This window comes from Helicoverpa zea, chromosome 31 (assembly GCF_022581195.2).
Source record: "Helicoverpa zea isolate HzStark_Cry1AcR chromosome 31, ilHelZeax1.1, whole genome shotgun sequence".
NCBI lineage: Eukaryota > Metazoa > Arthropoda > Insecta > Lepidoptera > Noctuidae > Helicoverpa > Helicoverpa zea.
This window is the reverse complement of record NC_061482.1, coordinates 10,470,050-10,490,757: the sequence shown is the minus strand read 5'-3', so window position 1 is coordinate 10,490,757 and position 20,708 is coordinate 10,470,050. Positions and strand designations below refer to the sequence as shown.

The 20,708-nt window shown below is 37.1% G+C and overlaps 1 protein-coding gene across 1 annotated transcript; it reads right to left on the bottom strand.

The window, feature by feature from the left end:
- Positions 1-455: 455 nt before the first annotated feature.
- Positions 456-19,770, bottom strand: LOC124645396 (PAN2-PAN3 deadenylation complex subunit PAN3). Its single transcript, XM_047185196.1, has 15 exons — positions 19,131-19,770; positions 18,965-19,051; positions 18,754-18,879; positions 18,118-18,205; positions 16,625-16,738; positions 11,987-12,085; positions 11,424-11,663; positions 9,591-9,745; positions 8,841-8,962; positions 8,470-8,569; positions 7,893-8,029; positions 6,490-6,568; positions 5,988-6,103; positions 4,976-5,138; positions 456-2,505 (listed from the first exon to the last, which is right to left on the bottom strand). The coding sequence occupies exons 1-15, from the start codon at positions 19,239-19,241 to the stop codon at positions 2,389-2,391; spliced, it is 1,854 nt and encodes a 617-aa protein (XP_047041152.1). The 5' UTR covers positions 19,242-19,770; the 3' UTR covers positions 456-2,388.
- Positions 19,771-20,708: the final 938 nt, after the last annotated feature.

Below are 20,708 nucleotides of genomic sequence, written 5' to 3'. Positions count from 1 at the left end.
TTCCTGGATAAAACATTTGCTTTGTCTGCTTCGTTGGTCTAGTAGTTGGCGGTGCATGGAGTGCACGAGGTGTCGAGATCGATTCCCGGGTCGCCTCGAGCGCGTTAAATTATAATCATGCACACAAAACAGCTCGCGGTGACGGTATCGACAGCGTATTTCGCGTATGCAGCCATGCTATGCATAATATTACCCATGTATTTACAAGCAATTTGTTGCAGTGTCACCCGTGTCTCCTGGATAAAATATGCCAGCAAGGGATAGTGTAATTTCCCGACAGTGAAAAAATTGTGCAAATCGGTTCAGTGGTTTCGGAGTTTGCTTATTCAATGCCAACAAACAATCAAATATTTCCTCCTTTTACAATAATGATAGTTTAGATAACCAGATCCACTTCCATGTTAAGTATCGGTCAGTTATCAAAGGATAAGAATCAGCAAAATAAAACGATAAGGTAATTTAAAACTTTTATTTATTAAAAAAAAAATATACACTTATAGATATCTCAAAATATTTTATTCTCAGAGTGTCCATCTCTACATAGATCGGAATTTGCAAATTCAACAATGGGATGCCTACATTACATTATTTATCATTTCATTCATTATTTCATTTATCATTATTTCTCAAAATAAATAATTACATCTACCTACTTATAGGTAATTTATTGAACCGTAATTTTAATTTCATCATAATTAAATTGAAGTCGATAAAACATGATTCATGTTTGTTATAGTCAGTTACCCAAAAAGGTTTAAAATGTTGTCCCTACAGGATTTCCGCATACAAATAGTAAATCATGCTAAAATACGTATTTTATTTATTATAAGTTTATGAATGATCACAATAATAGGATGGACGAATTGAGCGTAATGTATATACTTAGTGCAATAGTGCTTAGCAAAATAATTCCTCATTTAGAACTTAGACAAAGCTCTATTCACTTACCCTGGCTTAACATCTAATAATAATTAGCACTGACTATTTTTTAAAACAAATAATCATTTGATCGATACAAATAATTTATTTACCTAAATGGAAAGACTAAAGCGCTATTTGTGTGCGGAATCCTAAGGTAACAAAAGTGTTCTATAATGTAGAGTATAACATTATTCAACACGCATGCTGAGACGGTAAGGGAAATAGTTCTTGGCAAGAAAATTATAATGTAAAATAAAACTGCGACAGCATGCCAGAATGAGGATAGGGCGGACACCGCGCGTCGCCCGCGGCCATATAAAAAGGTATTTATTGCCATAGATTTATTATTGAGATCTGTTCGAGCTCGCTAACATTACTAACCGACCCGGCCGTCGCACCGCGCCGCCCACCCGCAACACATACAAATTCAGATCTACGTGACGTAACAGTAACTACCCTAACAACGTTTACACGCATGATTTAATATAATTACTTATGCCAAGGCGTTATGCTTAACGTTAACTTGCACAAAAATTAAATCACGTTAGTAAAACGAAACCTGAAAGTATAGAATATAATTACTGAAACCATGCGTGTATAGTTGTCACTTCAGATATCGCAGGCGACGCGGCGACGGGTCCCGCCGCGCCGCCCCGTGCTACACCGACTGCTCAATTCTGACTTCAATAAAACAGTCGTTGGAAAGCTCTCACAATTTGTTGCTGTTAGTTTGGAATGTTTGTGGCGTTTGTTCAGGCGGCTGATCGTAGCGGTACATCGATAAGGCCCTATACAAAACTATTATACTCGGACACAACGTTTAAAAAGGACAAGTGACATAATAATTCATTATTGAATGCAATAATTAAAATCCATTTTAATAAGAACAAATAAAATTCAAATTCATTTCTATTGTACAAAATACTCGTTATCAATTATCCAATTAGTTATTGAGAAGCGTTCTAGAGTTCATTCAAGACCGCTTCCGAAATGAGATCGCGTTACAACCCAGAGTTAGGAATTGTCCTTGAAAAGCGGCGTTACTCTGCCGGCTCCATCGCGTTGTACTACCATAGACGAGAGAGCTGGACAAGGATAAGGAAAAGGTCGCAAAGCGCCTTGGTCACTAAGAAATCGTTATTTTTGGTAATTCCGTTGATGTACACCCCAATAGGAGTGGTACGATGGTATCATCATTAGTCCAATAACTGCCATCAAATATAACAAAAATATTTAATTCGCGGATGACAGAATTGAACGTGAATCGACACAGCAGCTTCACATTACAATAATTATAATAACATTTATGGCTCCTTTATCCATTTGTTGTTGACATGCGACTGACTGAAGACGTATTTTTGATCAATTGTTAGGAGTGATAGATGAGAGCCACATAGAAGGCAGGTTTGGAACTTATAGGTGGTAATATTGCAATGTGCAGCCGCTGTCGTAGTCAATCGGGTAGGGCTAGGGGCCGCCGGCGGCCGCTTGCATGACTTCCTCGAACGCTTGCTCGAGGCAATGCTTCAGCTCGGCGTACGACACGACCAGCACGCTTTGTTCGTCGCGCGACATCAGCTCCACCTGGCAGAAATAAAAGTATTAAATCATGAGAACTATCTACTGACTTCACTCTTCTGAAATTGACTGCGTAATAAAGTGGATCAAAGTCCCTGACTTCAAAAGGGCGATGTTATTTGACGTAAGCTTACTAGAGTATTCCGTAAAAGAAAAAAAAAATGATTATGTAGCATACGTGCTTTTTTAAATTAATATTTATTGGAAAAACAGAAAACATGACATATATAATACTTAAACATGAATAAGGAACTGTATTGCGATTAGTGCAGTCATTGAAGCGAAAAATACGGTCTAACCTCCGAATTTTTTAACTGTGAACCGATTTGCATGAAATTTTGGAATTAGGTTCATCTTACCCTTAACTTCAAAAGTGAAAATGATTTGAACTCCGCCACCCCCCCTGGGGGTGGTTGCCACCCCTTCTCGGGCTGATTTTTTTTTTTGCAAAATAACCTCTGATATCGATAGAAGGCCTAATTTCAAGCAAAAGTTGTCTTTAAAGTTTAAAAAAAAATCCAATACTTTTCAAGTTATTGGCAATTTAAAATTCGCAATTTTTTCACGTTTTTCATCGGTTTTTTGCAAATATCTCCAAAAATATACGTTTTATCGAAAATTTTATTAAGAATAAAATTGTAGCAGGTGAAACAACGAACAATTTGTTTTTTTATAAAGTGTCCTAAGTGCAATATTAAGCTAGAGATCGTTTTTTATTTTGTCTGAAATTTAATCGACGTAGTTTATGCCATCTATTATTTTAGTAAGTTGATCAATTTACGAGTTGTATTATTTTCCGGTGACATATATACACATTACAATAGTTGTGGGTCTTTATTATCTGCCTACTTTCACATTGCTCCAAACATTGACATTCCGAAATTTTCAGTTACTAAGTAGAAAAAAATATGATAAGTTTTTGGACCATAACTCCTTCAATTTTCATGCTATCACAATTTATAAAAAACCATTGTAAAAGTAATTAAGAGAGCTACAATATCCATAATTGCAATATATAGTAAAGAACCTTTTTCTAAAACGGTGAAGGGTTAAAGGGGATAAGAGAGGCTGTGATTGCGCTGGCAAGCGCTCTTTAAACAATCATATCTCCGTCAATTTTTGTTCGACAAAAAAAACAAACAGACCAAATTGTTTGTCAGAAAAATACCTAATTTTTTTATCGTACACTTTTATACGTATCTGTCGTAATTTTTGAGATATCATGAAAATAAAGTGGTTTTTTTTTTTAAATTTGAAATTTTGTTCTTTTCGTTAATCGTAACTTTTTTGAAAAATATGTGTCCTGAAGCAGCCAAACTGATACTATCTATCAAACTCTTCATAATAAAGTTAATTCTAGGCGGAATACGATTTATTTTAATTTTGGTGGAAATGGCACTTATGAAACCCATTGATTTCAAAGAAAAAACATTAGATGCTCCCCTTATTTGAAATACAGATCACTTATTTTACGTGCATAAGACTTTTAATAGTGCTCATCTTAAAGCTTATTTCAAGCACTGCAAAATCCATTTTTATTAGAATGTATAAAATGCATCTGCTCGCCGCTACATGGCATTGACTACAACGATTAAATTTCAGACAAAATAAAAAACGGCTTTGATCTTTAATATCTCGCTTAATATTGCACTTAGGACACTTTATAAAAAAAAAAACAAATTGTTCGTTGTTTTACCTGCTACAATTTTGTTCTTTATAAAATTTTCAATAAAACGTATATTTTTGGAGATATTTGCAAAAAACCGATGTAAAACGTGAAAAAATTGCGAATTTTCAATTGCCAATAACTTGAGAAGTATTGGATTTTTTTTAAACTTTAAAGACAACTTTTGCTTGAAATTAGGTCTTCTATCGATATCCGAGGTTGTTTTGCAAAAAAAAAAATTCACCCCCGAGAAGGGGTAGCAACCACCCCCAGGGGGGGTGGCGGAGTTCAAATTATTGTCACTTTTGAAGTTAAGGGTAAGATGAACCTAATTCCAAAATTTCATGCAAATCGGTTCACAGTAAAAAAATTCGGAGCAATAATGCTTCAATGACTGCACTAGATGGAATTATGTTGAAACAAATGAGAAATCTTGTCAATCGCCTTTTGGTAAATAAATAGTAGTTTTAGATTGAAAACGATTCAAATAGTTAAGACATTTACCGTGGAAACGCTTTATCATCAAACTACATGCAAGAACGGCTGCAACGGTAATGATTTTAAGGGGTTCCGTACCCAAATGGAAAAACGGGATTTCGCTGTCTGCCTAGTCACCAGGCCTTATCTCATGAACCGCGAAAGTACGATATTAAAAAATGCTATAGCAAAAAACTGAAAAAATAAATATTTTAAAATCGGAAGTCTGACTCGCCTTTACCTGTTTTTCCAAAACTTCACAAGTCAAGTTACTATTCTTAACCAAAAAAAGTATCAGAGGAATTTCCAAAAAGCTGTATTTACAAAACTTACCCTCTCGGGAGTGCCACCGTCGAGTTGGTTAAGACAATGTGCCAAATGCGCTTGATCGAGCCACGGCCTGCCATCAGCCGTCACCGAGTGGAACAAATAGTCGCGGAATAACTTCAGCATGTATCTGTCCCCGGTCTCCGACCAAGATGCGTCTAGATTCAACCTGTGGGCAATAACGTGGGAGTCAATATTGTACTCGACTGCATGAACGAGGATTATTATCAGAATCGCATTAGTGATATGATGATTCATTTCTAAATCATCATCATCCTACTGCCCTTATAACAATTTGACCACCATCTTGGAGTCCCAGATCATTTGAATTCTTATTTACTTTTAAAACAGTAGGATGAGAAATTTGAAATCTGCTTTATAAACCGCAATAAAAATCGCGCAGTGGTTTTGGAGTTTATCGCGATCCGACTTTTACAAGACGCAGTGGAGGACTTGTTAATGGTGCCCAACCGACACACGAATGTTTAGCACAACCACCAGTCATAAACTTGTCACCGGTTGTGCTTGAATGTTCAAAAATATTTTTGAAAAAATACATTTTGTATTTGTAGGGAACCTTAAACAGAGTACACGAACATACGAACATATCTAGGACTTTAAAGTGCGTGTGCATTTTAGAAATCACAATAGGACAAGTGGCGATCGTTAACTCGTCGCATTAGATCACTGTAACCACTTCCTGCGTCTTCTTGCACACGTGATAAGATGCACATACATAATGTACACACATACAAACTTACTTCATTCTGAAGTACTAAGGACTACCAGTAATTTAGTAATTATATTTTTGATTACCGATCAGTTAAAGATAAGTAACTGGAATTTTACCATTTCCAAGTTCCATAGCTAAAATGTTGGGTTCGGGGGCACACAATTAAATAACTGGGTCTGAGATGTCATATATGCAGTCGTTTCTGTAAGACTGAGAGATGGGTGCAACATTTGGATCATGATGAACCATCTCCTTAGGTGAAATTGTGAAAACACCATCACTTACTCGGGTCTCTCGTTGACAATTCCTAATTTAATGAGTATGCGTAGCAGTCTTCCGTTGTCAATCTCTCGAGCCAGTTGATCTTCGAAAACATCCGCACGTCGCTCCAAGGCCTCCACCTATACATACAACAGAATCAATATATTCTAATTAAAAAAGGTTTCATCGTCTTCGCTTCTTCTCTATAGCAACCAAATGTTTTGTGGGAAGAAGAAGAACTAAGAACAATACAGTTTTTTCATAAGGATGATTGTTTTTGACACAAATGGAATAAAACAATAGATACATTAATGGATTTCCCGACTAAAGTGACGTACGATGTCTATGAGGAAAATAACCTGCACGACTACTGAAAATTCATAAACAAGTAAATGTTTTATAAACGCAATTGCTGTTGTGCATTGTTTCTTTACACAATTAAAAAAAGTTTTATTTTTATTGTAATTAATAGCAGCGACTTTTTCTACAAAAAGGATAAAAATATGGAAATAACAAATTAAATTACCTGTGTGTAAAACCTGGCACCTATCATCGGCATGAGATCAGTGACGGAGCGGCGCGCGGTCGACGACGATAATAAATACCTAAATGGAATACCACATAATACAGAAACAACAGTCGATATTCTTCAACTGGATAGTAAACTCACAAAAATGCTTTCACAATCAAACTTGTCACATAATGAAGTTGAAACATCGAAAGCTCAAGCAGTTACCTATCAGTTTCCAAGAATAAAGAACATTACACCGACGATTAGCGAACACATAAATATTGATCTACATCCATTCAGTATTAGACATTTATCTGAAAGGTTACTCCAAGGACATACGTATTAAGGAGTGTTCTGTGGCAACCGCTCGGTCCCAACTATTGAGCGCATTCACGTGCACTGTTTGAATAATAAAATCGATGTGTTATAAGAGTACTCTTCGTCGTTCTTTCGTTCTATTCGATTTAGTAACAACTATATGTAATGGTGATAATTGGTAGCAGCTATCAGGCTTCGGTTATTAACCGTACCAATGCGGAACGATATAGCATTGTTTCGTAGAAATCGTCAGGATAGTCCCTCATTATAAAAAAGGTAATATTGAATGGTCTATAAAACCTAAACCTACTTTAACAACATGGGCGCATTGCAATTTACAACGCACGGCATTCTTGATAGTGCTTCGCTTTAAATGATATTAGTGAATTGTTGTATGATGGTTAACATGTGAATATATTACCTGCAGCATGGAGAAGTAAATAATTATGTGTACTTTAATGAAAACTGTGGATTACTTCGAAATTATCTTAACGTTAAATTACCATACCACAACGTTTCCCATTGTAAACTGATTAAAAACAATTAAAAGCAATTGTTTTGCTGTTGATATCTTTTATCTACTTTCGGGAGGGCGACCAACTGTCTCAAGGTTTTCTCGTCCATATGTCTTTTGTCGACAATGTTGTCAAAAGGTTGCGTTCTTTATACTCAGAGGTAGCAAACGGTATAAGATGAAGGTTGTCATGGGAGACTAATGCAAAATTGGGTGAACGAGGTAATAAAGAACAGAGAGTCGGGATTTGGAGTTGTGATCCGGAACCTCCGAGACCAAATTTTGGCCGACTTCATGGAAAAGTTCTTGATGATGAACTCCTTTCTCAATAGGGTTGTTAAAGATCGAACAGTGGTGAACCTTGGGTGAGGTCTGTGTCCAGCAGTGAACGTCTTTCGACTAAAATGACGAACTTTAATCGTGTAAGCCCCAAAAAGGATTTACATGGACATGACGCCTCACGCCGCAGATGAAACAGCAATTTAGTGTTCAATATGATAATTTCGAAATAATCTCCCAAAAGTTCAGTCATAATCGTTACAATTGCGTCAGCTTGTGAACAATGTAAGTAAGGTGTTTGTCATACAGTATAAGGTTCTTTAGGTCGGCGGAGTAGGTCCGTGCCACGAGCTCCATGGATGCGGCGAGATTGTCGCAATGGATGGTGCGGCAAGCGAGAGCCAGGGCCAGCCGGCCTAGCGCCGTCAGGTCGTCTTGTTGAGCCTGCGCAAATTCTTCGTGTTGGTTCATGGTTAAATAATACGTTCATATATTATGTGTCAATAAAATATTTTTTACGAATAGCTGATTACGAGTAGGTAACTGTTGATAAATATCGTAAATGTAGTAAAATGTTTGCACACCGTCGATTTGACATCAAGTACAAAATAAGGCGAGTAACCTGAGAAGTTTGCACTCTAAGTCATCTTGATAAAGGTTCCCACAAAGCATCGACTTGATAGTAAGACCTTTTCGTAGTCTGAGGCATCTGTGTGTTTGTAAATTTTTGGAATAACACACAATGTTTATCAGGTTAGAATTTAAACTAGCTGTGAAATGGCCAGTGTAATAGATATGGAAAAAAAAGTTCATAGTTTCAATTTCTGCTCGGATGACGTGGGATAAAATCATTGTAAAATATATATAATTTAATATATTGTTACCTGTGCGACGTCGGTACTGTTGGCATGCAGAGCATCGGTGGCGCCGCACCAAGATATGCGCACGCGACACCCGTTCATCACCACCTTCGTAGGATCCAGGCTACACGAAAAATTATCCTTTTAGGCGCCTCTTGAATTCAAGAAATATTCGAAATAAACGTGTTTCGGATCAATGTAAGTTTATCTAAACATAGGAAAAAAAAATATGATTATAATCTGAGAATGATGTTGAAACCATGGTACCGCTCCGTACATTTTACGCGAAAAAACTCAACGTATCTTCACTCTGTATACTTATTCTGACGTCCTTTTATTTTAGGTAAATAATATTTGTCTAACTTAAAGTGGTTTAGTTACAAAATGGCTTGTACCTGCAAGCCAGGCCAGCGGTGTGAACAGCTCTCAGCGCCGCCGTCAGCTGCACGAGTAGGCTCCACAGAACGGCTTCAGGCAACAGGGCACCGCTCGCCACCGCACGGAGCATCGCATTTTTCTGCATCGACACAAATGTTAAGAGATCGAATGTATGTTACTGTTAAATCTTTCAAGTGTTGAAGTCCAGTCTAACCAAGGGATATTGTGTTCCCCGGGTAACTGGATTGAGGAGGTCAGTCAGGCAGTTGCTCCTTGTAAAACACTGGTACTCAGCTGTATCCGGTTAGACTGGAAGCAGACCCACGTAGTCGGAAAAATGCTCGGAAGATGATGATGTTTACAAGTATTGATATTCGCAGTGTTTTGTTTACCACCACGTTTTGTTTTTGTATCTCCTTTTCTTCAGTGAGTCATTCGAATGCATATTTTCCTCAACTCTGATTGCAAAAGGTCCATCGATATATTAGTTAAACAGCGACGCACCTCATTTGGTTGAATACGTATTCCAAGTTTTGCATTATTTTGATTTGCAATAGGCTGGCTTATTACATTGTTTTCAAATAAATCTTAATATTTTCAGGGCGTTTTATGTGCATATTTTACCGTCCCGCAAACCTTATCCCCAACAGATCTGCCTTGAAAATACAGCGAGTGTGATGCGAAGTTCTATTTTTATATAAATAAAAAATCACTTTGGAACAGTAGACTGTTTCATTGTTGGTATCTAGGAAGTAATCAACACAAACCTGATGAGTATATGGACGAGGAGCATCCGGGTCGGAAGAGAACGGGTCGTGGAAGGCGCCATTGGCGTCGTTGGCGGCATTTCCCGCGCCGCCGGACAAATACTTGTTCATCAGAGTGGTGCACGCCGGGTGGTAGCTATATACTAGAACCATTGCTGTTGTACAAACAAATAAATATTTTACATTAGCTTTCATTAAAGGTGCATGTAGCTGGAGCAAGTTAAGATGTTTAACTGATAAGTGACGAGTGACAAGAGCACGCGGGTGGGTATTTTGCTTTGGAATATGTGAGTCGCTGGACTCGCACTTTTTAAAATGCAAGTAACCTGCGCAAGTCACCCAACATGTGTTCACCCTCATGTAAAAGTACTGGTATAGATTTTACTTGGAACAAAACACAGGGTCACGAGACAGTTTCTGTAAATAACGGGCTCTAGATGCATATATGCCTTGGTTTTGTAAACTCATACACAAAATCAAGGCCTATGTAAATCGTTGAAGCAATAAATTCAGTGCATCGTGTTTTCCAGACTGTCCTGTCAATGCATGACATGATACATATTAACGACGATTTGAAATTGTAATGTTGTAAACTTTTGCATCTCTACTGCGTCACTTCTCTTATTGATCATTTTACTTGATGATATGTAAAACTTTAAAATATACGAGCGACACGAGTTATATTTAAATGTGCACTTTTTTTCAATATCTACAGTCCTATCGTATTTCCTAATGAGTTACAGAAAAGAACGCCCCTTTTCCGTTTTAAATTATATTTTTACATTTTAACTAGATGATCTTACAAAGGACCACTGAGTTCTCTGTCCCCGGATGTCCTTTTGGTAATCAATGCATTATTTTGTTGCAGGGAGAACTGAGATATTAAATAATGAATGGGTGAGTGAAACAATTAAATTATAGTCAAGTGAACAAACGTACATTCGGTTTTCACCATTTCACTTCGAAACCCTAAGCACAACCAATTACATGATTCACGTAATTACGCCACTTTGCAATCAAGGAGTAGCACTGGCATAAAATTAACTTAACGATCACAGAACGATTACTTTGTAATGACCATTGTGAAGTTTCTTACCGATTAATCCTTACAAATATTACAAATGCGATAGTAACTCTGTTGGTCTATCGCGCTTTCCCGTCAAGCCTACCGAATCAATTGAAATGAAATTGGGCGAATCCAGTCCAAATGTCCACCACGAACAAGATCTATATAATTAAAGTTCGCTAAATATAGATTAACTGACGCTAAAAAGCCAAAATAATATATCATGCCCGAAAAAATATAAGTTATATGACATAATAAAAATTATTTTCTTGGATCCCGAGATTTGAGCACTAAGGGCTATTTCTATCCGGGTACAGGAGTTGGTTCCATCGAGACAGAGGTGAAACCGCGGGGAACAGCATGTTGAAGTTATTTTACTGAATCCAATGTAGTGGAAAGATCCGCACGGAACCTTCGTGAATAGTCGAGAGGTGACGCTTAATGCAAGCCACACGTGTTTGCAATAAACAGTTTATGTTTCATGAGACCAGTATATGGACATATTTTTGTTTATTTATGAAAGCCACAGATTATGTAGGCTTCACTTATTACTTGTTGTCTATGTTCAACGTATATCTTCTGGGCAAATATGATTTTGGAATAAGAAAGAATCACGAGTGACTGAAGTCTTTTTATAAAATAAAAAACTTTCTTAATCGAATAACAAAGAAAGACGTTACATTTTACCCGTATAATAACGGGTTATGCGGAATCAGCACCACGATATCAGAACCCAAGTTTATCACAAGAAGCAACAGCATACTCACAGTGATCGCCAAAAGCCTTGGTGGTGAACCATTCATGCAACCTAACGACATTGGGATGATCGATCTGCTTCCACATCTCCAGGCGTTTAGTGACGGACGTGGAGTACGAGTGGAGACGGCGCAGGGCGTAATGTTCGCCGCTCTGACGGTGTGTCGCACGGTACGACGTCGCGATCGAATGCGGCGCCGCGCTCTCTAGCGGAGTGAGCTCCGAGTACATCTCCACGTTCTCCGGTAGATCTGGGTGGACAAAAAATATTAAATGTATTTTTTTTTATATTGATCAATTCGTCTATCATCTGAACTATGATGAGTTTATTTGGTTGCCATGTGCAGCACTACACATGTTTCTGGTTCGGATTGTTATATTATTTTAGCATGATTTAAATTAGGATAGTCATTAGGTTTCATTTTTAGCCGATTCCAACTTGGAGAAACGCTATATAGATGATATTTAGGTTAATTATTGTCCAGATCGTTCAGAACACTCCAGTAAAAAGAAGATTGTATGTAACTGTCCAATGTTTAGCTTGCAAAAAGATAGAATTGAAACATGTCCATACCTGGATACTGGCGTAGATCGGTCTGCAGGAACACATCGTCGTTTCTCTCGTATATCTCCGAGCGGATCGTCTCAGGCATGTAGAACGACTGGGCCAGACCTTCACAGAAAAAGCATACAACATGCAATTATAGTCTAAGAAACATCTATAGGAATAAATTTCCGACTTTCATGGTATCATGTTAAAGACAGGTGGATAACATTGGCAGTAGCTGGTAGTATTAGAACGTAATATATAAGAGATATGACTCGCTGACGCAAAATGTTACGAAAACCAGCATTATGGTCATTTTTAATGGCATTATTTAGTGCAATTCATGGCATAGGCTCATATACAATCTATGTTCTACATTAATTAGCACAGCTCGGAAGTAAGAAAGACCTATTTCATGTCGCATAGGCAGAAATGAGGCTGTATATGTAACTCCATGACATATACATATATAAGGTGCTTTAATATTACCTGCCAGGACTTGAATGGGGGGTAGTATTGCGTTTATAGATTACAATAGTGAAAGAATTTCGTTCCCCGGAACAGTCAATTCAATTTGAGACATTAAACAAGTTAAATTAACATTGGCTCTACTCTGCATGACGTGGATCACAAATTACGCGCGTAGTGTCGCTTCGTCAATGAAAACAACTGCTATCTCTTTCTATCCGTTCTGCAAGAGTGGCAACGCGCAACTCTACTGGATGGTTAAACTAATAAATTAAGTCAAAGGACAATGCTCAAAAAAAACCCAAGCCCGGCGCAAACGAAAAGTAACTCAAATTATAGGTAATAATAAGTAATGAAATACTGCATAGGAGGCATCATCGAAATCAATGGCTAAATGTATGAAATTGCTATTTGATTTTTTAAAGGGGTAACATGAGCAGCTGGGGCTTATAGTTTAATTAAAGTGCTATCTGAAACAACAAACAAGTAATATGGCAAGTAGTTAATAAGCTTCTCCAAAAAGATAAATCAATACCGAAATACAGGCTGCAGCGCCCACGTCATCGCGTCATGAGCGTTTTACATTACTTAGGGTGGGCTAGACATGAGGAACAGTTCGCGCATCCCGCAACATTTTTGGATCTCGTCGTGTTAGAAATAAAGAATCGATGACTTTTAAGCGTTATTAGATATTAAAATGAAAAGTGCATTCATATCCTGTTTTAGTTCTATCATCCTATTATTTTGTAAAAGTAGGTAGAATAGTGGAGAAGTTGCTATAAACAAAAACATGTCATTATGTTGCTCTTAAACCACAACTGTATCTGTTTGCTGTTCCTTTTACTAATACATTATGTTACCTCTAAAATCTTGAGTAGCAATGTACCGCAGATGTTAAAATTCGAATAGCAATTTCACGCATATAGCCACTGATTTCGATAATGCCCCCTATGTAATATTTATTAATTACTTATTTTTACCTATATTTTGAGTTACATTTTTTTTTGCGCCGGGCCTGGGTTTTTTTCTCATACTTCATGAGCATTGTCCTTTATACGTATTTTTTTTTTGTGTGAAAAAAAATATGACAAATAATCAATTATTTATCTTCACTATTGTAATCTATAAACGCAATACTACCCCCCCATTCAAGTCCTGGCAGGTAATATTAAAGCACCTTATATACTTATAATAATTACAATAGCGCAGCGTTATTTACGACCTCATTAAGAACATTCATTATTATGCAATTAAAACAAGTAGGATAAAGTTGAGCTCGGTACAATAGCGATTGTGTGTCTAATCGCAATGCTAGGCAAACAAAGCAGGTGCAATTTGATAAGTCGATACAAAACTTCGTTCATATTCTAATTACTATTTCTACGCTAAGCAGTTTTTTGTTTTATAATTTTCCAACAAAAAAATTTTCGATAGTGTAAAAATTATTTATTTGAATTTGGTTTGAGGATAAAATTAGAGCTTAATTCCATCAACATTTTTCAGAAATATTTAATGAACATGTAGGTAGGTACGCCATTTTGCATTATTTCTTAGATATATAAAATTTCATATTTCTTGCAAAAAAGACAATTATGGTCTATAAATGCGCAAGCGCTAAAGCATTTAAAAAAGACATAAAAATTATTTTCAATTACTACGTATATATTTACAGACATTGCAGTCATAAGTTTGGTAGTAAAAACTATGAAAGTAACGTATAAACGTCGATATCGATCTCATAAAGTTCGCAATAAGCAATATAAAACCATGGCCTATCACAATTCAACATGACGTAAACCTAGTCTGGCATAATATGATAATGTTAGTCGTTCGTTACATATGTGATTTTCAATCGCGTCCGCTAGAATAGCAAATCGCGACATTGATAAATCGGCGAAACTCGCATTAGCCATACATATGCGCATACATGCAGGTTTCTAGAAACAGCGGTCACGGCCGGAATACTGTCACTCTGCCTTGATCTCGTCATGTCGAGACTTCAAGTCGCCTCTTATACTGTTTGGTAAGTCAACATAACCATGCGCTTAGCTTGTGTTTTACATTGACTAATTATGAATTTGGAATGCCTAAGAACAACTCTTGGCCTTTGTGTATCGAACCCAAAAGTTCACACCTAGCTACTACTAGCTTATACTCTTCTCTTTAGCTTATACTTGCACCTAGCTTATACTCTTCTCTACCACATAAAAAATAGCAATACTAATATAAATGTCTGCTAACAAACCAATTCTATAGCATCATAAATGGTAACTAGCTGTCAACATGCAAAGTGCTCGTAAATTGATTCACAGCGAGTACTATAGCACAGCAGTCGTCAAGTGCAGTAGTTCCCACGGCCCAACCGCTGCATATCACGTGGCGGAGGAAGGGGCTATTCAGATATTGACACGCTAATGACCACGTGTCACCGACTCACAGGAGCACCGCGACAATTTGCATATCATACGCAGACACGATGGCTATTAAGAGCAATTTTCCAATGTCCGTCGGTGGTTAACAAGATACGCCCAGCCTGATTTCTTATATTAACTGCACACTTTTGCTATCAGATCTAAACGAAACTCTTCTGATAAATAGTACAAGCAGTCCGCAAGAGTTCTAATCTAACTATCCGTTATCAAGGTGACGTATTATGCATTTCTAATGTAATAAAGCCTCTTTTGTTAGCGTTACCCTAAAGACAATACCAGTAACTAATCATGAATGTATGTCATTATAATATACATTCCTATATCTATAGTTCCTGAACACTCTTCTTATATTTATAATAAAATCCAGGTTTATTTTACTCAATCGCACACGTAGCTAAATCAATGTAAATAAATGCTACTTAGATGTATAATTGTCGCTTTAATGCCTGTAGCACACCTCCGCTGCGAAACCCAAAGGGCGAAACCGGCACAGTTTCGCTGTGAGTTGTGAGTTGTTGGGCAGCAAAACAATAGCGAAATTCCCTGCTCTAACGTACAAAACTGACTATGACGTTGTCTCTTTCTAACATGATTTCGCTGATTTGCTTAGGCGCCGTCTACATCTCCGCCCTGGCGGACAACGAGCGGAGATGTAGACGGCGCCTAAGCAAATGAGCGAAATCATGTTAGAAAGAGACAACGTCATAGTCAGTTTTGTACGTTAGAGCAGGGAATTTCGCTATTGTTTCGCCGCCCAACAACTCACAACTCACAGCGAAACTATGGCGGTTTCGCCCTTTGGGTTTCGCAGCGGAGGTGTGCTACAGGCATAAAAAGCTAAATGCTGTCGCTAATGAAGACAGGCACGCACGCTGGATAGACCAATAAAATATTTATTACTGTTTTTTTTTCTAATTAATACTATCGCACAGCAACGCCAGTACGTATTTACTGATATGATGAAGATAGATATGTAATGCCATAATATAGTTGTAAAGAGGCATAGCTACAATATGTAATAAAGATTTCATGTCCAAAGTGCAGGCTACCAATAAACGTTGTGAATTGGATTGACGATCGATATAATTGATTTATTTCTGCATATCAGAGTGTTATTGACCCGTCGCGCAGCGCTACTTCTTGTCTAAATTGAGAAGCCATGCGTTAGATTGCTAAACGACGCGACAATTGAACGATGATACGAATCTTTCCGACTGGTTATTTGGCAACAATTAAAATAGCTTGTTAGTACAAATTAGGTTTATTTTACTTTACTAACGGCCAGTTTCTTCATCAATAAAGTAATGTCTAAAGTAAAACTAACGGTCAAATTCGTTTTTTCAAGGCTAAAGTGACAGCGAAACTAATAGAAAAATTGAATTTGACCGTTACTTTTACTTTAGACATTACTTTGACTTTTACTTTGGCTTTAACTTTTGATTATTAGCATTCAAGATCACCTGCTTTGTAGACCAAACTACGAACACTAGTATTTCTAAAAATAAGATCCTCGCAGTAAAATGATACGCATTTTGTTGCATGGTGCAAGGGGAATAAGTCGCTGGGCACCAGAGCATACGACTTCATCAGAAATCATTAGCACGTAATGTGTTTTTAATGATACACTACGAGTGTGTGCAGAGTTCATTCCAGAAGGTTTGATTATAGAACTGTTTAAGATAAGCGCTTACCTAATACGCAATACTAAGTCTTATACAAATATGGCTATAAATAAAATAAGGTTAGTAAGTACATGGTTCATTACCTGACTTGGAAGTCATGGGGCCGATGTGGGTGGGTGTTCCGGAGTATATCTGTGTGGCGTAAGGCGACGCCGCGCCGGCGCCCACAGGACCGCTCATGCATGACTCCGGAGGGCCTGAAGCAATAACCGAAATAGTACCTACTTTAAAAATACGGTTTAAAAGATCAATTCATTTGGTACTAGATCTCTCTTCCTCTTTTGACCCGCGTCGCTGGGGAACATCTCTTTCTTTTTGCCCCTGAATAAAAGTAAGCTCATAACCATTACCAATGTATCACCAATCTTAGTGCTTTTAATTTCCCAGCGGTTCAGCCGATCTAGCGCCAAAGGCGGATCTACCTTCGGCACCGGAGGAATTACATAGCAGCGGTCAAGTCACAATTTTGGAAAAATGGTAACCATTTGAAGCACGTGCGAAGTGAGCTAAATTTTCTTTCGGTTTGACAAATAAACATAAAAATGTTATTACTAAATGGTCCATCTAGGCCCTGGACTCAGCCCAGGGTAGCCCCGCAGCAGGGGGGAGGGAAAAATCATGCCCTTTATATATTAAGTCGTAATAAGTGCAAATTTCAAAATTATATCGTGATACTTCAACGATAATGTAATCAGCTATCTGATTGTAAGTGTGGCAACGCCTTTTTATCAACTTCAGCCCTGCAATCATTTTACGTGTCCAAATCATTTGTGATCTTGATAAGATAAACAGACAAGCATCTATTGGATAGTGCATTTGTCTGCAGTATTATACTTTGATTGCCTTCAATTATAATCAAAATATATTTTCACAAGTTATAATGAAAGATGATTCACGCCTTATCTTTTTCTAGCATTACTATCAATATTACAATAACGGGTGATCTAAGATAACGCAGTAGAATTAAGAATTATCACAACTTCTTACTGTATTTCTCATAGATGCTTTCGAAAGCAGAAAGGCACACTATTTCGCTTTTTGTTTTTTTGTTATGAAGATATGTCAAGAAAATGTACATTTATTTAGTATTTGTATGCGAAAACACTAAGCTTATTAGTAGATATAAAAACATTAAATAATTACAAATAAATAAAACGCTCATATTTTGATTAGAGTTAATCGTTTTTATATTATAAAACTGTAGTTTCTCTAACTTGCTGTTTATTATCACAACCGTAGCAAAAACGTTGGTTGGTTAATTGAAAGATAAGAAGTATTTGAGTAATAAAACTGCTCATAACTGACCACAGGTAATGAAAAGTATAGTAAACACTCTTTAGTCTATAAATCTTAATATTTTTTAAAAGTCATGTTATAGTCAGTTTCACCAGCTTCCTTGAGGGAACCCATACCTGGATAAAAGGTCTAAACTATATTCTGTTATACAAGCTGCATCACTGTCACTGACCAGATTCATCAAAATCTGTTTAGACTGTTGCATATGAAGAAGTAACAAACATACACAATTACAGACTAGCATCTTCAAAATATATACATTAATTGTGATATTACTTACCAATAGAGGCAGAGGAATTCAGAGCTCCGGTTGTGTTCAGGCTGTCAGAGTTCGTGGAGTAAAAATATGTTGTCCCACCAACATTCTCCTGCAACAAATGAAAACAATACTGAGTACCTAGTTTACATCCTGCAGTTTCAATTTCATAATCTGCTCAAAGTCTATTTACTAATTGCAACATAGACTACAAATAAAAACTTTTATTTGTAAAAATATTGAGGGAGGTTGGATATTAAACAGTAACAATGAATGCTATCCCACACAGATAAACTATACTTAAATACATGTATACCCCATTTAAATATTTATATTGACTTCAGATCCAGTTTTGAAAGTTGGTCATGGATAACCAGTTGAAGACATGCAAATTATAATTTGGATAAATATTTAAATCCTGCTGTGAAAATGTTATTGTAGATTGCAATAACATATTGTACACAAACAATTTTCCATATCTTGTTTACTATGTACTGATAATTTCATTAGCACAATTATAAACTGTGTCTATATTTAAATACTTAACTTAATTTGCATGAGTTCTACCATGGTAATGTGAATGTTTAAGCAAAGTACAGGACCAAAACGATTGAGTCAAATAATGAATAATATCAAAACAAACAGTGAAAGAAAGTTTACCTGATGCACTTGGGCTGTGTTGGGAACTTGTGCCATTGTGGAAGGAGATGAACTCTCCGGGGACTCTGGCTGCAGGATGCTCGGTTGAGCAAAGTAGTTCATTGGAACAAACTCTGTTATCACCACCTGGGAGAACAACACTCATAAGAAAACGATTTCTTTAATAGCCGGTGAAAGCTATTCATCTTGAAGAACCATAACATTAAGTTACCTTTCTGATGGCAGTAGGTGATGACTCCAGGCTGAGTTTCCCTAGTGCCTGGTTCAAGGATCTTGTAGGAGTCGAAGTGGAACGATTCTGAAACATCAAGGTTTGAGTTACCTCTGACAACAAAGGAAGGTAGCCACAAACAAGTAAGTTATAAAAGTGATCTCACCATGTAAGTCGCCAGCTTGGACTCCTGCGGCAGACCATTCGGAGGAGATGGCGAATATTGTAGAAAGATCGAGGGATCCATCGTTTCCAGTTCTCGGTGCAGCCAACTCATGATGAATAACGTAAAAGACTCGTAGAACTAAGGTGAACTGAGTAAATAAGGTGAGGGAAACCGTGAGTCGGGTTGACTTCTTGGGACAGCTATGCGATCTGTACTCCGCTCGCCTGACTGATCATCAACATCCCATCTTCCTCATTTGTTCGCCTTAACTTACTGATCTCAAACATCACAACGGCTGACTGCAATCTCGGACATTCTCACTTTCTTTTCTATAAAGGTAGCTTGTAGATACTTGATTGTTACACTATTTAACACCTGTGACAGACAATCAAGCCATACACAAATAAGTGATTATGATTACTAAGCTCATTGTCACAAGAATTGTGTGTAAAATATTTGCTCATCAATCGATTAATTCATACGAGATTCAAGACTCTTTAATAAGTTTATAACATTTAAAAATTCTAAATAAAAAAACAGGGCCTAGGGACACGAAGACAAATTATACACATTAATATTGCTTGCTAGCTACACCTAAAAACGTATACAAGTACGTAAACGTCTGACCGACCGAGAACAACGTAGGATATCAGTCATAGACAATGAATGCTATCCTACCGATTCATATTGCCGTTCAACATTCACAGTTACAGAGGATACGTGTTGGCCATACATTTAGTAGGATATTAATTGTCTACGTCTGATCGCCCTACTTTTGAAATGGATTGAATAGGACTACATAAGGCATTAGAGATTCCTATGCAATATGGATGGGTGGTTATCGGTTTTGCTTCCAGTAAGGCGATATTACTATTTACTATTTTGTTCTAAATTCACTACAAATTATATTAATTTATTTATTTATTAAACCACCTTAAAACTATCATCACAAATAACATCAGAATCATTGAGGTGCAGAACTTTTTATTAAGCTTGCAATGTATAATCGGATGTATATCGAATATTCAGCGAGCCCCCTAAGTGAATAGCCACATATTGGGTATAAATAAACTGCTGGATAAAAAGGTGAATGTCGTTTAATATATATAGAATCGTTTTTTTTCATTTTACCAATTATTTCCATATAACAAAATTTATATTACTGAAGTATTCGGCCGAATATAATAAAAGCAACAGAATAGGCCAAATACTAAATAGTATCGTTCGTTGCAAGTCTACTTCTTATTAATCAAATATTAAATTACAAAAAATAGTATAGCTCTAGCGGAACCTACACCTGGATAAGCTGTTTGAATTTAAGTTGATTTCAAAAGAAACACGGAAACATAAAACGAAACAGTTATACTGTTGGACAACAACAAAAGAAAAGGATAAAAACGTTTATTTCAAAGAAAAAATAGCGAAATGCCACATACGCTTCATTCGTAATCGAGTCGAGATTGGATCTCAGTCGAACCGAGTCGAACGTGGAGGAGAATCGGGCCTCTGGTGGCATGAGCGGCTACGCGATGCCGCGTCCCTTGTCAAGTGCCCTTTTGCGGCACGTGTGAGCAACAG

Coding starts and splice junctions, on each gene's coding strand:
- LOC124645396 (XM_047185196.1), bottom strand. CDS start 19,241: ATGAGTTGGCTGCACCGAGAACTGGAAACGATGGATCCCTCGATCTTT. Junction 18,880..18,964: donor CACCTACTGCCATCAGAAAG/GTAACTTAATGT, acceptor TTGTTCTCCCAG/GTGGTGATAACAGAGTTTGT. Junction 8,030..8,469: donor ACAGTACCGACGTCGCACAG/GTAACAATATAT, acceptor GAATTTGCGCAG/GCTCAACAAGACGACCTGAC.